Raw genomic sequence first — 17,773 nt, 5'->3', positions numbered from 1 at the left:
AAGAAGTATTGGCCATAAAGTGGGCATTAGAGACTCTCAGGTACTACTTGGTGGGAAGAAAGTTCAGATTGATCACTGACCATGGATGTCAGAAAACAATGACAGTAATGCAAGAATAACTACATGGTTCTTGGTATTACAAACATTAAATTTATGGTACAACACTGGCCAGGAAGTCAGCTGGCCAATGTAGATGCTTTGTCAAATGTCCATTGTTTGGGGGCTGCAGTTGTTCAGCCCCACAGGTCAAAACAAAGGGGGGGATATGCGATAGAAGCACTGGTAAAGTGGTCAATGGCAGGTATATTTGTCCTAGGTTTTTGGAAAAGCCAGTTTGGGTCCTGGGGGTGTGGCTGTGAGGAGAGGGAGGGCTCCATCCACAGTCCACTCCAGGTTTTGGGCCTTTCAACCTGGTAGCAGGCTCATTAGGGCTTGTAGCTGGAAATGGCTAATATAAGCATGGTTTGTTTGTGGCCTACTGTCTCACACCTGGGAGAGCAGGCAGACTAGCCTGTTCAGAGACACTTGGTGATAATCCTTGGAAGTACTGTGCACGTGTTTTGTTGATGGTGAGGGCAATAGGCCATACCATAATTATAGAGAGGGAATCTGTTGTGTAGCTAGTGCCCAGCTGGGCTAGGACTTATGTTTATGTTTTGTTCATGTTTATATTAATTTGGCACAATAAAGACTGGCACCGACCAGTTTGTACGAGAACCCCTGACTTGTATCCTGTTTCTACGGCTGCTGTTTGTGTAAAGAGGGAGTCCATCTACCCCAGGAGAGGGACCCCTATCCCGACTGTGTCACAATAGGCTAAAGGCTGCAGCAAGCTAGCTGGCTAAACTAAGAGACAGAGCAGCGGCACAAATGCATGGCAATTTAAAAGAATATAATACATCTATGAAACATTGCTACACAACAGTGGTAGATAGGCTGGCAGTTTAATAAACTATAAAAATGTTTGTCGTTTATGCAAAAAGACAGACAGCAATACCCCAAACAGCACGTAATGCAAAGACAAGAGGTGCAAGATAGAAATGTTCTTGGGCCCTCCCACCCACCCTTATTGTGTATATTAAACAGTACATGCAGTTTAACAAACCAATCACTTCAGCGACAGGAACTGCCACTTTGGATGAAGTATTTGGTTTGTTTGGGCCCCCACAAAACAAGCTACCAAAAGGGCAACTGACATTGCTGGCAATGATCTCTACATACAAACAGGCTCTAGAGAGGCAAGATCATGTCACCATTTTCATCCTCACCCTCATCAGTGTGTACAGATGTTTTCTTAAGTCATACCATACAGCATCCTAAGTTGCAGCATGAAAATAGTGCAGTGATGTGCATTGAGACTTGACAGTATCCATGGCATGCATTACATAGCTTCACCACTGGGTGGCCACTGATCCAGTGGTAAATAATACAGTAGTGGATGAATATGTCACTACAGAATACAATAGTACAGTAAGCCCTGACAGGTGGGCCAATCAAGTACAGTACTGCACAGTGTAAACAGTGTATTTAATACAGTATACAATACTGAAGTAATACAGCATAGTAGGATATTCTATGAAAGACTGCTCATGTATTTTCTTGTGCTGTGCAAATTGTTCTGCAAATGCCTAGTGGCAACTTTGGTAGTGATGTACGGCATAGTGATGAGATGCCTTAGAAATGAACAGTAGGGTTTGAAGTGCACTGTATGAAATCATCACTAAACTACTAGGCTCAGCCCAGAAAGAGGTCTATTTGGATTACACACTGACTGTGCTTCTTCTACAGCAAACGTGTGGTATTTTGGCAGTGCTGTGTGGCACTCACACAGTGATGACATACCTTACAAATGAATGGTGGTGTTGAGGGACGCTCTTTAACATCACCACTCAACTACAAGTGTCAGCACAATAAAAGGTCTGTTTAGATTAAACACTGCTGGTGTGGCTTGCTTGTGCTGCAGCAGTGTGACTACAGTATAGAGGATGTGACTACAGCATGTATCAATGTTCAGTACAGAACATCAACTTTACACAGGAGCCTCTGGACTTTGACGTAACTGCTGGTAAAGGTCTTCCTCAGGGAATTTGTAGTTCAATTTGATGAACATCTTCTTTTCCACATTTGAAGGAAGCAGCCTCCTACACCGATTGCTAACAAGGTTCCCAGCTGTGCTGCAAACTCTTTACACACTGGAGGGTGGGCAGCTTAAGTAAAGCAAAGGCAGTTTGTGCAAGGGCCTCCAAGTTGTATTTTTTTTCCTGCCAGTAGTCAAAGGGATTGTCTGACATGCCTGTTTGGATGCTATCATTAAAATAATCCTCAACCATTCTTTGAATGGTTACTGTATCAGATAGAGACATATTAGGCAATTCCTCTAGATCCTACCAGATGTCAAAATGTTGTGTTGACTCATCTGTGTCACCAGTGGGTCTCGTAGGAAAGATGAGTTGTATAGCAGCCGCAGGAGAAAGTGAAGGAGGAGATATTGCCGTGTCACATGACACTTGAGCTGACAACTTGCTCACAAATAGCTCTTTGCTTCTCTTCATATATGTGTCTATTGGAAAGAAAGAAAAACCTAGGAACAAGCATGGTAGCCAAAATGTATTGATATGATTTTAAGATGTTGACAACCCTTGGATCCTGGTAAAGCGAATAAAGGACATACTTAGCAAAATTGATTAGTTTCAGCTTCTCCTTCAGTTTCTCAAGCTAATTTTCCAAAGTCTGATTAAGGGAAGCACCTGATTCAATCTGGCAGTGTCTGAACACACATCACAGGTGACTACTTTGAAAGATTTCAGCACCTTGAACAACACAGAAAGTTTTCTTCAGTGCGCAGGAGCAAGGTGTATTCTCCCTATGTCATGGCTCATTGTGTAGCTTTGGGTGTGCCTACGTCTCCCTAAAACCCAACAGTGTAAGAACTTGTGTGGTTGGATGTTCTGTATAAAAGTCAATGTCCTCCTTACACCTGAGTTGCAGGCTACATAAGTAATCTCCGTTAGGGTGCCTCTTTCTGTACAACACTCTACCTTTGCCTCTGTTTTAACACTGGTAAGTGACAACCTCACTGGTGTGTCTATGATTTGTAACTCCATGTAGTCCCTACTATTGCTGGTAATATTAGCTGCAAGCGAAATGGGTGGATACTATTATCATTCACCCTCTGCTACAGTCCTGTGATGTTGGTTGTTCTCACAGTAGCATGCTCTGATCTTAAACCAGTACAGGGTGTCAGTCTACCCTTGCTAAGGGGTGACCTACCATATGTGTAGCTATGACACATGTCCCCCTCACTGATCCTGTGTGAGTCAGTGGTGTAAGTGGGTATTAGGTTACCCCGCACTACTGCTCTTACTGTTCAGAGTCCTGACTTTCTGAGTCACTGATTGTCTAGTCTCCCATCTCCAACTGTGGCAAAAAGCTTCACCTCTTGGTCCGGGGGTGTTTTCTGCCAAGACAATGGTGTCGGTCCACGAGACCAAAGTCTTCAGTGAGAGAAGGTGTGTTGTATGCATTTGCATAAGGTTCCTTTTTTGAAAGTCTATACCATTTTGTACACTCCATTATTATATTATTGAATATATCAACTTTATATATATGATTTGATGTGTTATGGAGGCAACAATAATTTTGTTTTTCCCCCGGATTATGTGATCCTTTTGTAACTGAGGCTTTGAGGATAAAAGGGAGGACTGGTTCAGTAACTTAGACACTGTCTTGAGGAAGAGACCTGCGTCTCAAAACACGTTCACAACAGTGTGACAGACATCATTTTTACCTTGGTGCAGATATCCAGTTAATCCAGAGGAAGTGGTCTCACTTTGAGATATCCGGAAGCCTCCAACATAATTTCTAGATACCCATTATTTCTGGACTTCTGGTAAACCTCCACCTTGTATTATCTCTACAGATTTGATGTATGCATAAGTGTGGATTTACCCATCGATTTAGGTTTTTTATTATGTCTATGTAAAACAATACATTTTTTGTTTTCCATATCTTTTTCTCTACATTTGTTCTGAATACCACCTTAAAATCTTCTGTGATTTGGGAGAACACCCACCCTACTGAGGCTAACGCCAGAAGGAGAGTATACCTGCTTTTTCTATCTACGAATATTTATGACACAGCATATTTGGGAATAAGATTTAAGAAAAAAAATGCCTTTTATGTATAGTAGTTTTAACCAATTCAGTTGTTTATTATGATACATTTTAAAATGTTATTTTAATTTTATATTCAGGTAATTTTTAATGTCTTAATAAAGACATCATCTTTCTGTGCATCTAATTACATCTACACCACAAGCACTTAAGAATCCAAATGACACATTGAAAGAAGATAATTAGAAACACTAGACCATTAAATGGAAGTAGGCTAGTCTGAAACTGCAGAGGTGGTAACATTGGAGGCTATAGCATGAATAGGGGAAGGCCCTAGGGTGAGCTTGCAAGAGGGAGGGGGTAACATGAATAGAGTGGAATACAAACAGTTGAAAATTCTTGGAAACTATTAAATATAACAAACCACTTACAGGTAACTTAGAGTGAGGTATCTGCATCATAAGGATGATGAATGCAGTTGGGGCTAACGGGAGGATAATGATTCTGCCAACCTAAGAGAGTTAGTAAGTTTTTTGTATAACAATAATCATGACAACAGTATATCACCTTACATATACAAAAAATGACCACAAGAGGATCAATATGAATATTTCCCTTTAAATGCAGGTACTTAGATTTGTGTCACAGATACAACAAAGTAAAGGACAGAAATTGTCACTAGGCTCTCAGCAGAGTCAAAATGATAAAGAGAGTTCATAAAGGTGAAGACAGTGAGAATAAGGAAATCAAACAAACTCACAGATGGAATGAGTGAGATTGCAGAGCAAGATGTGGTTCAGTCAGTAGAAGACATAGAGCCTTTGAAAAAGAACATAATAGGCAGATAGAGCAAATTATATCATATAATATTTCAAGTAGTGTTTAAATATGGTGTAAGTCTGAAATCTGTAGACTTCTGTTTTTTTTGGGGGGGGGTTGGGGGAAGGGAAGTTTTATCATCTGCTTACCTTCCAATCTCAGTAGGCTCAACAGCAAATCTGACTGTAGTGTTAAGTCTTACCAATCTGGGATTGCAGTCTTATCAATCAAGGCCAAGGGCCAGGCAGAAGTCATCCAGATCAGAAGGTGACTGAAGGGAGACAAATTTCCCATTGTACGTGACCTGGAGGCTGAGAGGAATCTCCCAGACCCTAAGTGTGGAAATCAATGGGGCTCACATGGATACAGCACCCACAAGAGTCTGAGTTACAGATGCAGCCACGATCATCTAGCCTCGATGCATCACGGCATGGATAGCGTGACTACCGCGCCCATGGCTAGAGCATGCGTACACACACCATAGACTTCAAAAGGGTAATCACCGACTGCGAGTACTCACAGCCTGGCAATTGCTGTGCTATGCCACAATGCATGCACACGCATCGCGGCAATAATGTAGATGGCTATGTCTGTACATTGATCATGATTACAGCTGGGAACTGCAGAGCACATTTCAATGCAGAGGGAGGCAATTTTGGTGGGCATATCTGGATGACAACAGGGGGATGGCTAGCAAGATGCAGGAGTGTTGTGGACTTGTAGCACTGACATATGTGTCCATGTTCAGACAGAGACTCTGCACCTCCATATGGCAGGCACAATCTCCGACGGTGCGACTGATACACAGCTGGTGGACTGGTAACTGTTCTAAGTAGAGATGTGTAGGCTCGGATTGGTTCTGATTTTCCAGACAAGTTCTGATTTTTCCCGCCAAATTTAGGGTCTCAGAAAGAGGCAAAATGTCATCTTTCATGGACAAAAGTCCGTGAAAGATGATGTTTGTCCATTAAAAATAACTAGTTCTAATACCATTGGCTGCGACATTAACAGATAGACGCAGTCGCCCTGTGGCAAAAGACGGAGTCGTGGCTACAATTCCATGCACGTCTGGATCAGGCCCAGTGTATGATTTAAACAACTGATGTCATTAAAAACAGCCACAAGTTTTTATTTTAAAATAGCATGTTCAAAGGTATATTATTCAGAACAAAAAACTTTGAACAAACAAATTAAATGTTTTGTTTACAGTACCGTAGCATTTCCACTATGACATTTGCAATAATAACAGAATAGCATGTACAGTATATTTCAAGGTTCTTTTTCATAATGATAACTCTTCAGAACTACTGTAAGTTTAACTCAGATTTACAGACATATTAGAATGTTTAACAATAAGAGGTTTATTTATTTAAATAGTGCTTATCGATATACTTTTATATGTTAGAACAGCTCTGGATAACAAAATTCTTCTATCAACTAACATACAGGTAGTTCTATGAAAATCTTTCATCAGTAGTCACAGTCTGCCTATTAATAAAAGTCAGTGACTACTGCTTATGGTGGATTCCAATTACAGTTATTTTACATGCTTCCTTTTTCTTGGAGTTTAGTTGAATTTTTCCATTCTAAAATTTCCCTCTATTTCCCTAAATACTTTGTTAGAGCATTACACCAACAAAATAAAAAATGGAATGTGAGTAGTATATTAGAGTAAACTTTTAAAGCAACCAAAGGAGAGTCTTACATGTACCGTTGATCAAGATGAAATATTATTGATAGGAGGTGGATTAGAAAGTCAATAGTGTGTTGTGAACTTGTTCAATGTACAGAACTCCTAAATAAACATAAATAGTTAACGAGGAATGAAAGCGATCTTGTAAGCTTTTGGATGATTTCCCAGTCCAGATATATCTGGTGTGATGTCCAATTCCTCTGGAGGAACAGGAGACTTCAAGTTAAAATTTTGCAAAACAGTAATTAAAAAATGAAAGAGCTCGATTCGAACAAGGGCCTCTCCCAAGCAGATCCTTTTCCCTGGTGAAAAACAAAAATATACTGTTACACTAAATGGTACCAGTCACAATTTAAAGGACCCATTTACTAGTTTCTTTATTGACATTGTTTATTTCTAATCTCTCAAAAGCTGTTCAGTCATTGGCTGTAAACAGTGGGATGTGTTTTTTCCTATAAGGGAGGAATTACGAAATATTAGTTGTATATTTGCAATTTTTTTCTGTTCCATACTCAACTCAAGCTTTATATCTGTTTGCCCTAATATTTGAATTTGTTACAGTTGCAACTCTAATCCCAAGATCATAAAGGGTGGTGAGTCAATTGCTTTATCCCACCCAATCTCCCTTCAAAAGTGACAGGAGATTGGTATCCTATAATAAATTGTTTTTGGGCGCCCATGCATTATTGGGCTTGTCGCACCCAAATAGACAGGGTTTAGCCACATAATGTGGCAAAAACCATATAAAGACCTGGTAAGGGCTCCCAAACTACCGTTTGGATGCCCAAACCACAAACTTATTACACATTTCTGATCGCCACCTCAGGAGACTGAGAACAGAAATGTCGGCGCCGATGGCTATTGCGTGTATGGAGCAACAATTGAATTGCTCCGTCGGACTGACAGTCGCCACTGAGCAATTGAATTCCCCTTAGTGTCTGCAGCAGGGGAGTTCTATTTCTAGTACGATATAGTAACATTATAATCCTAAAATTTGTATAAATTTGTAGGATCATTTAATCAGTCTGGTTATTATCTGTACTGTATATTGATTTTCATTCTACATTATTAAATTCATATGTATATTCTTGTTTTTAAATATAGTATGTCCTGTTATTATTTTATCTGCCATATCAGATGTGGTGTTTTCATTTTAAAAAGCGCAGTTCCTCATCAGGTGTTACCCAACAGATTATGGATTAGAGTACTTGCAGTGGTTCTTGCATAATATTTTCTACTCCCCCTACTGCTGGAAAATGTACAAGTAGGGCTGCATTAAGACAACTAATTCATATATATTGATATCTACTAGAGATGTGCAAGTTTGGTTTCCTGCCATATGAACTAGAGATGAGCAGGTCCGGTTCACAGAGAACCGACAACAACCAAATTTAAGAGTTCAGAGTTGAACCAAGTCCGAGTTCGGAATCACTTTGGAGTTCCGAGTTGAAACAGGTCCCAACTTGGTTTTGCGGTCAGCTTGAACTCAGTTTTACAAACCGAACTCGGGTTTTGGATTGCATGTAAACAGGTCAAAATTACATGATTTTACCTGTTTTTTTTTAAAGAAATTTTAAAAATCAGACCCAAATCCAAAACACTTGAGGATGGTTTTGCAAAACCAAAACATGAAGATGAATTCAGATCTAAAACCACAACCAAAATACCAGAGAACATCTCTAATAGGACCACACCTGAATTGAGGGATTCTAAGTCAACTTGAGTCCAGGCTCAGATCACTTTTGGGGTTCTGAGTAGAATTGAGTCCTGACTCGGGTCTGCTGTAAGTTCTGAACTTGAAATCTCAGTTTTAGATTGCATGTAAACGGGTCCAAATTACATGATTTCAGCTGTTTCTTTCTATCAATTTTTATCAATTTTAAAGAAATACAAAAACAAATCTGAACCAAAACACTGAGGGTGGTTTTGCCAAAACCAAATCCATAACATTTACAGTTGGTTTTGCCAAAACAATAAAACAGGAGTCCACGCACTGTTTTAATATAAACTGTATATATTTTCATCAAGTGACACAGTCGTTTTGCTGACTTTGGATACCCAATTATTTCCATGGAGAGCCATAAGCGCTACACATTGCAGGGACGGTGCCCGCTGGCTGGATTCAAGATGGTGAGAGATAACCAGACGGTCATGTGTTGGCCATATTACAGCCTCAGGATTTCCCCATCAGAGGATAACCTTGTCCATTGGCCAGGTGGTAGGAGATACCAATAACCACTACACCTCTTCAGGATATACAGGTGGATTATATGTGCGCTTCGAATTAGCATGAAGTCCATATTTCCTAAATAACATTGTATTGTTTACACCTTTGGAAAACATTCCAGCGCTACCCCTTGCCAAAACCCGGAGGTAAAATCAAAGGGGTTATTAGGACTCTCATATGTGGACTTTGATCGGGTGAGAACTATCAGATTAAGATTGGTCACAGTTTACATGCAATGTACAATTTTTTTATATTTTTATGCTTTCTTTAGTAAACCTGTCAGTTATGTAGGTCTCTATTAGGAATCAAGAGGTTCAATGGTAATATATGATAGTCTGTACAGACTTTTACAATATTAAGGTGATTGTTATATGTCATTTGTATACCATTACTGATATGCTTATTGTGTATTTATTAAATTCATCATAGATTTATTTGGTGTCTTGAATTCATTTCTGCCACGTTAAGTATTTATTTGTAATTACAAATCCAATTAGCGCAACACCATCAGTGTATTATCTTTGTATATATTGACTCTGGTACCTCCTATGTATACATATAAATAAATAGTAGAAATGAAGGACCTTCTGCTGTGGGTGCAGTAATTTCTGCATAAATGTTTGAGAAATTTTGGATGGTGAATTTTACATTTTATTTTCTCATCTCCACAATGACTAGCAATTACTTTACATACTATTATAAATAATTATTTATGTTTATAAGTGTGTATACCTGCTGATAGAGGTATAAAGGCATCATTCGTTTTAAATGCACCATTTTCATCAAGAAAATTCTTGGGATTGAACTCATTTGGGTATGGGAAGTAGGTGGGGTCTTTCAGTACTGTGGTCAACATCGGAAACACATTGGTGTGCTGAAAAACATACAAGAATGAAGGTTAACACTTTATTTGTATCCCTTGGATGCATGCATCTTAATAAACTTTTGCTTAGTGTCCGTTTTTATCAGGGTTAACCTATTATTTTCTACTGTACCACAATGTCATATACTATATTAATTTTTGGACTTTCTCTGGTAACATAATAGAATAAATATAATAATTAAATTAGTAATTATCAAAAAATAAACCATAACGCTTCTTGACGAACTTCAGCTACAGTGTCATACACTCTGTGGGCTCCATAGTCAAGTTTGAGGGTGGAGGGAGTGATGAATTATTTTTCTAGTGTTTTTACTCAATTAAGGAAAAGGGACCTGACATGATGTATAAAGAAAGCTTCCAACATGTTACATACAAGTAGAGGGAAGAAAATTATTACAATTACAGATAAGGTCATAGCAATACAATATATGGAAAAAACTTCCAGTGTTATTTAGAGTGAAGTAACCAGTGCCCACACCCCTGCAGTAAACCATAAGACAATAAACATAGAATAATGTAAAGGATACAAAACAAGACAGAGACAAAAGCAAGGACACAAATGGGAACAAACAACAAAATCTAAAATTGATTGTGAGTAGTAAGTTAGATTAAAATATTAATGCAACCAAAAGAGAGACTTGCATGTAATATTGTTCAAGGTTAAACTATAATTGATATGAGGTAGATTGTAAAGTCAATAGAGTACATTTCAATGTATTGAACTTATAAATAAAAATGAATAGTTAATGAGAAATTAAAGAGATCTTGTTAGCTTTTCGATAAATCCCCAGTTCAGATATATTTTAGTGTGTAACACTACAATAAACTCTGGAGGATTCCACCTACTGTGCTGTTCACCTTTTTAATATTACCCACTGAATGGCAATCCCAAAATAAATAGTCTTTGGTCCATATGGATGATAGAAGTTAGTAATAGTTTGATCCTCTCTGCCAAGATTTTAATCAGTAACTTGTAATTGACATTTAAGAGAGAGATGGGCCTGTAGGAATTAGTTAAGTCTGGGTCTCTGTATGGCTTGGGGAGAATTTTGAGGATGGCATAATTAAAATAGTTTGGAAACATAGCAGTTCAGATAGTGTTAAATGGATTAGTAAGAGTATCATAGATTCTAGGCAATAGAATCTTGTAATACTCCCTTGTAAGCCCATCGGGACCAGAGGCTTTAGCGAGTTTCAACTTTTGAATAACCAACTGCACCTCAGTAGAGGTGATTGGAGCACATAGCTGGTCTATAATGTCTTAGTCTAACTGAGGTAAGTGAATTCCCCACCAGAAAGTAGCTTTAGCCTGTTTTTCAGTAGGCGACTGGGCATATATGAATTTGTAGAATGATAAAAGTTCCTCAATGATTTCTGTACTATTGTTTGTATAAGAATGATCATGCCTATGCAGATTGTTGATCAAAGAGACAAGTTGTGATCTCCTCAGAAGGTTAAAGAGTAGACATACTGATTTGTTACCAAATTAAATAAAAAACTGTGGTTTATCTGGAGGGAGAAACGGTCCCCCATTTTAGACAATATCTCATCAAATTGGATTTTAGCTGTAAGGTAATCTGGTTTACTACGTAGGAGGAGATGTTTTGAATAATTGGTATGCCCACATTAAAGAGGTTTGAACATGTTTATATAGCTCAAAAAACTCTTTACGGCACTGGGAAGCAACCACATATAATATACAAATAACTGCCTTAGATGACTACAAAAAAACAAGAGAGTCTTCCTGTTCGTGCTGAATATTATTAAGTCTGAATTGCTCCACATAAGCCTCAACTTTGCTCCTATATCTCAAAAGTGAAGAAAGGTAAGTTGGAGACCTCCATAGCCTAAAGGTGCCTCTATCTGTCGTGGTGGCAAGAGCTACCCAGAATAGTGCGTGATGTGAAGAATACATTGGTTTAATTTCTATAGCTACAGCTTTGGTTATTAATGCATCAGCCACTAAGACATAGTCTAGGGCCTGATATAGAAATGGACGCTATTGCGATTCTTTGCCATTGTGCATGCATTCTTTGAACAATATAACTTGGGCATGCATAAATTAGCCACTGAGAGTGCATATGCAACTCTGCATGTCAGGAGAGCTCCCAAGGATGCGGCTGGTCAGACCTTCTGCATGGGCAAGATTTTGCCTATGTGCGGCGATATTACCGATATTTAAGCATGCAGGGTAGAAGGCAGCAGTGGGTGTCTCTGTGCTTGAGTGTTCTTTGCAGACAGTATATTTTTGCAGTTGTGTTCCTTGCAAAATCGCAGCTGCGATCTCATTAGGGTCCATCTCTGAATCAGGCCCAGAGTACCATGGGTGGTAGAGAGGAATGTGATCTCTTTATCTAGAGGATGTCTAGTTCTCCATACATTTGTCATGGCAAAAACTTAAAATCCTAACTTAGGAAGATGACCGCATGGATCTTTATATATAAGAGAGAATATTAAAGTCAACCCTGACATTTAGTGACAGTGGCATAAACTGATACACTTGGGTTATGGATAAAAAAACATTTTGGGAAAATTAATTTGGAGCATAAACTGTACATAAAACATAATGGATATGTGCAACATTAGCTCAATCTGCAACTGATTTTTCACTAAAATCAGCACAGTTCTTGTTGTAGTAAATGGGTCTCCTGTAGAAAGACCAAATCTAAATGGAGCTTATTCAGTTACAGTAATCTTTTATTTAATTTCATTGGTGAATTGATGCTTCCCACACTCCAAGATCCTAATTTAATCAAATACATTTCCAATAATAATGGATGAGGGCAGGCAAAATAATATAGAGTGAAGAATACATAGTTGTACTGTAATGAAGTTCTTCTGTAGCAACATATCAGAAGGACTAGAGTGGAAAATACAACAGGGAATACACAACAGAGAGGGTGGACAAACAATTAGACAAAAACAATAAAAAGAAATGCTTAAAAATTAAACAAGCTCCAGGAGACCTAATAGACCTCAGAGCAAAAAGGAAAACAATTGACATCACTGTAAATCTTAAGATCAACATTCTCTGCAATCTGGAGTAAAGAAGCTTCAAGACCAACTTATCTATATCAAAACCTTATACAAATCAGCAGCATATGGAGCCAGACCAAACACGGGTAAATAAAGTGAGAAAGTAGAATAGAAGAGGGAGAATTACAGGTTATTGGATTACAAGAACAATCATAACAGGAATTACACCTTTAAACATAATAATAAAACAAAACATATGCAGATGGAATGAGTAAGTGAGGCCTCATGGTAATAGACAGCAAGTTAGGTAGTAAGGAGATACCTGTACACTATACAGGTATATTCAGGGCTGACAATAGGAGAAACTTAATTTGCAACAACATAGAAACTAAAGTCACCTATAGAATCAAAAAGCAGTATCTGTTAGAAGCAAACCCAAACAGTGGAGAAAGGGTATAAACTACATGCCACAATTAAATCTTTTCAACATCATCTCACGTCACAGAATTCAATAGCATCTCCCGTGAGTTATTATTGTTATTATCCTTTATTTATATGATGTCAAAAGGGTTCTGCAACACAATAAAAATAAACATGAATTGCAGTACAAAACATTGCAGTACAGTACAAGGTTTATAAACTTTGCTGCATCAGCAGTCATAAGACTCATATCAGCAGCAGGACTGCCAAACCCAAAATGTTTGGTGTCAATTTTGGGAAGGAAAAGAAGAGAGCCCTGCTTGTAAGAACTTACAATCTAAAAGTGAGTGGGAGACAGACTGGGTGACACATAGGGGAGAGAGTGCTTGGGAATAGTTCTGAAATATAAATAATTTAGAGCCATTCCATGTGAGGTCACAGTTCTACAAGATGCATACCTAATAGTGTCCTTATGGAAATAGTTGAGGCATCTGATTGGAATAACATGTGGTTTAGAATTAGGTTGCAATCTGGAGGGACCCATCCTGTGGGGCCCATTCTACAATATGACAAGTTCAGTGCAGGAATCTTCAATACTGAGCATTTCTGGCAGCACAGATCAAAAAAATTAGTAAGGCACGTATCCATTCAAAGCTTCAGGTAAACCCACAATTCTTAAATTATTGCGGTGGGATCTATTTTCCAGATCATGCAATTTAGCCCTGATCTGATAATACAATTTCTGTAATATGGAAGCCTGGGATTTTAAAATAGTAACATCTTCTTGGAAAGTCTATCCTAGTCTGTGTTCCACTGTGGAAACCCTTTGTGCAAGTTGCTGGATCTGACCCTTTGTATCTGCTACCACCTATTGTAGCACTCATGCCTGTCCTGTAGTCTGCTCTTTCAGCAAGTTACTAACAGTATCTTTAATAGTGTGTACAATATCTCCTTAGGAGAGGGAGGTCACAGTTCCGGTACTGGGGACAAAGGTGCAATGATTGTCAGGTCTGGTGGCTGCATCTTAGGCTGCAAGTCTGGAGCTCTGAGGTCTCTGGAATCTGTGGGCATATTGGAGGTGGTGCAGCCATTCTCAAAGTGGGAAAGACGTTGTTTAGCGGGCATCAGAGAGGCTAAATACTTCTCCATGCACTGCAATGTGGATGCCAATAGTCTGCTGAGGGAAGCTGGTAAGAGAAGTGGCTCACTCCATCATCACCAGAATCGGAAGTCACATTGATTATTCTTTTACATGATCCACTCCAATGGTCAATTGAGATAGGGCTAAACATATCTGCATTGTAGCAGATGCAACAGCAGTTTCTGTCCTTGTTATTGTAGATTTGAACTATAGTTAGCCAATCATCTTTCAACAATTTTGGTTATCTGGCAACACTATCTTCCCTTTTTCATTTTTCAAGTGTAAAAATTTTTTTAGGATCATATAATAACTCTCCCATGCATTGCTTTCTAACTTACTGTATAGATAAGGATTTGTCCCTCCATGCAAGAGTTTTTTTTTCTGATTCTAGGATCTGGTTGCTTGAGGCCATAAATTCCATTCTGAAGATTGGCCACTAAGTGCCTAATTTACAATTAGATGCCAATCATTACCTTGGCTTCCTGTCTCCTATAGAATCAAGTTCAAACTCTTCACCCTGACCTACAAATCCACTCCTCTTCCTGCTACATTTCCAACATAATTTCTACCTACACTCATTCCCACTCCACACTGACAATGACCACTGCATTACTTCCACACTTCCTACTTCCTCCCACTACTTCAATGACATCAACATACTCCTGTTCACAGGATTTTGTCTATACTGCTCTCAACCTTTGGAACACACTCCCATGTAATATTAGCTTAACAACTAGTCTTCGAGGCTCTAAGTGTGCCCGCAAAACTCACATCTTGATTCAAGCCTGATAACCACCTAATTCATCTACCTTTGCTGCAATCCCTTGTGTTTTCTACCACTGCACTCCTGTCTCACCAGGCCTGTTTCTCAAGTCCATGCACCTGGGCACTGGAAGACTTCACGCTTATCACTGATGCTCACTGTCTTGACAAGAGCTGAATCTACAATTCTATGTTCAGTTTATACTCTGTCAATTTTGTTGTTGATTGGACATTGTATAACTTTATTTTGTATACTAATGTATTATGCATTGTTGTCTTTGCATTATTTTATACTGTTATATGTGTTCACTGTTCATCCCATAAGTATGGTGCTATGGACTACATGTGGCGCCTTACAAATAAAAGATAACAACAATGATGATGGAGGATTTAGCATTTAAAATGATTGAAAAAAAATACATATTTATTACTTAGGGGAAGCGGTATGCAATGTAAGTGCATTTAAGTTTTAAGGATTCGTGATGGTTTTCTGTCGTAAAGTGAGCACATTTGGTATAATACTTGCAAATAGATGAAAATATTTTCACTTTGTGTATACTGTTTTGGGTATACCTTAAACCCATTTTGCATTTCATCCCTAGAGTATCCATAACTGATAAGTGTAAGCCAGTTACTATGATCATTAAGACTTGAAAACCTATTTGAACTGCCTGGGGAGGAGATTGATAATGGTGACCTCCAGTGGTGTATTAATGCCTGAGGGGGCCCATATGCACCACACACCATGCACACATTATAAAAATGCCTATGATGACTTCTGCATATTGTATTGTTAAATTGTTAAAAATAAATAAATAAGTAAAACATGTGAGTGCACTTCTCCTCCCCCCCAAAAAAAATCTATAACCATCACCAAATCTATAAGTTCTGGTTCCCACTGAAAAAGGGGGACTTTGGGGAAGCCAATGTCAGGCTATAAAGGATGGGCTGGTCCCCAATATGTGTAGTTCAGACATAATGTGAACCAAGCCCAGTCTCATCAACATGGTTCACAATCTTCCATGGGGAGGGGACATGCAAACAAATCAGTGGACACACTTCCCAAAAGCTACCATCCTAATGCTGAACACAACTGGGACTCTTTTTATCATCTCTGGGCATGACTGCTGAGGCAGTATTAGGATTCCCTGGAACCACCACTTTTACAACTTTTAGATTTTTTAGAAAAACTCTTGTGGAAATATTATGTAACTGCTGATTAGGAACATCCATCACTAAAGGAAAGTGCCTCAATTGAAACCCAATACAATAGACTGACTAGAATTGGGGTTGCTGGTTCCGAAGTAGAATTGCTAAATCATGGTAATCTCTCTACCAGCCATAAAAATGCTCAAACTAATATATGTTGTAATTGATAGAGCTGATGAATAATAAAGCCAGTTGGCACAAATGAATCAGCAGGACTCACAGACACATTATTCCGAAGGGTTATTAACCAGCAATTGCTATTACAAATACCCTTTTTCCACCTAAATTCCGGATCTGACCCGGAGTTGGAACAAAGGCCCTGATTCAGAGCTGCTCGTAAGCGGCCGCTCGTTCGTTCTGACCGATTTTCGCACAACTGCGCATGCGTACGGCTTTTAGTACGCGTGCGCGAACCATTCAGTGCGGCCGAAATTCATGTGCTCGCAAAATAGCGAGTGCCTAGTATTTTGAGTGACAAGATGAGGCGTTTGTATGTGGTAACAGGGGAAGGTGCTTTAAAACGGGGAGTGGAGATCCGAACGCAGGCGTGCTTAAAGGTCAAAACGGGCGTTTCATGGGTGTGCATAATTAATACAGCAGCGTCATTGACCACGTCACTGGGTTGTTTCATAGTCAGAACTGCTCGCAATATTGTGGTAGGAAAAACCAACCCCAAGAATAGCGAGCAGTTCATACGTTGTTCGATGTACTCGATTGATCTAATAAATAGCGGACATGACGTATGATGCGAGCGGCCAGGGGGCGTAGTTTTCAAATAACCGTCCGCATGTTTTGTTCGCTCGTTCAGACATAGAGGCGGCAACTGACCGCAAAGAGCGAACGGTTCATTTGAATAGCCACCCCCTTTTTCTGAACGAGCGAGCGCTAATTGCATCCGGCTCTGAATCAGGGCCAAAGTACCTATCCGGATCAGACCCGGATTTTGCTGGCGCCGACTCGGGATATTCCCAAGTCAGCGCCGCTCGCACTGGAGTCGGGTCTGCAATGCATAGACCTGGCTTTTCCGGAGTGAAAGTGGTCGCTTGGAGATGACGTCATCTCCAAGCGCCACTGAAGCCGGACCAATCGGCCGGCTAGCAGCGCACTCCAGGTCAACGTGACCCGGAGTGCGCTGTTCTCACAGCAGGGTTTCACAGGCTATGCCTGTGTTAAACCCTGCTAGTTACCTGGGTTGGATTGCCGGGTCACTCGACCCGGTGATCCAACCCTCTCCCCTTTTACACCAGGAAGCTGCCCGGGATAACCCTTCAAAAACCCGGGTTTTAGCTCCGTGGGAAGAGGGGTATCATTGTATGTATAACTACCACACATATCAGGCCGATTTTCTGCTGCAGCTTAGAAGGGTTGACATAATATTATTACAAACAACAGCTGAGGTTAAACAGCATAGATGGTGAAAGCATGTCTATGAACAAAATATATGCTGATTTGATCTAATTTGCTTGTATTTAATAGCCGTATTTATCTGCTGCACAATTAGGCTGAATGCATGCTGTACCAATTAGTAATA

The 17,773-nt window shown here is 39.4% G+C and overlaps 1 protein-coding gene across 1 annotated transcript in view; it reads right to left on the bottom strand.

The window, feature by feature from the left end:
- Window positions 1-6,744: 6,744 nt before the first annotated feature.
- LOC148502868 (cytochrome P450 2A4-like) overlaps window positions 6,745-17,773 on the bottom strand; it is a 63,435-nt gene continuing 52,406 nt past the window's right edge. The window contains exons 12-13 of the mRNA XM_088449260.1: window positions 9,584-9,725; window positions 6,745-6,926 (exon numbers count right to left, since the gene is read on the bottom strand). Coding sequence (XP_088305386.1) covers window positions 6,745-6,926; window positions 9,584-9,725 — 324 coding nt within the window. The remainder of the gene's footprint in view (window positions 6,927-9,583; window positions 9,726-17,773) is intronic.

The sequence above is a fragment of the Taudactylus pleione genome, unplaced genomic scaffold (assembly GCF_031769625.1).
Source record: "Taudactylus pleione unplaced genomic scaffold, aTauple2 ptg000481l, whole genome shotgun sequence".
NCBI classification, from domain to species: Eukaryota; Metazoa; Chordata; class Amphibia; order Anura; family Myobatrachidae; genus Taudactylus; species Taudactylus pleione.
This window is presented reverse-complemented; position numbering and strand designations above follow the sequence as displayed.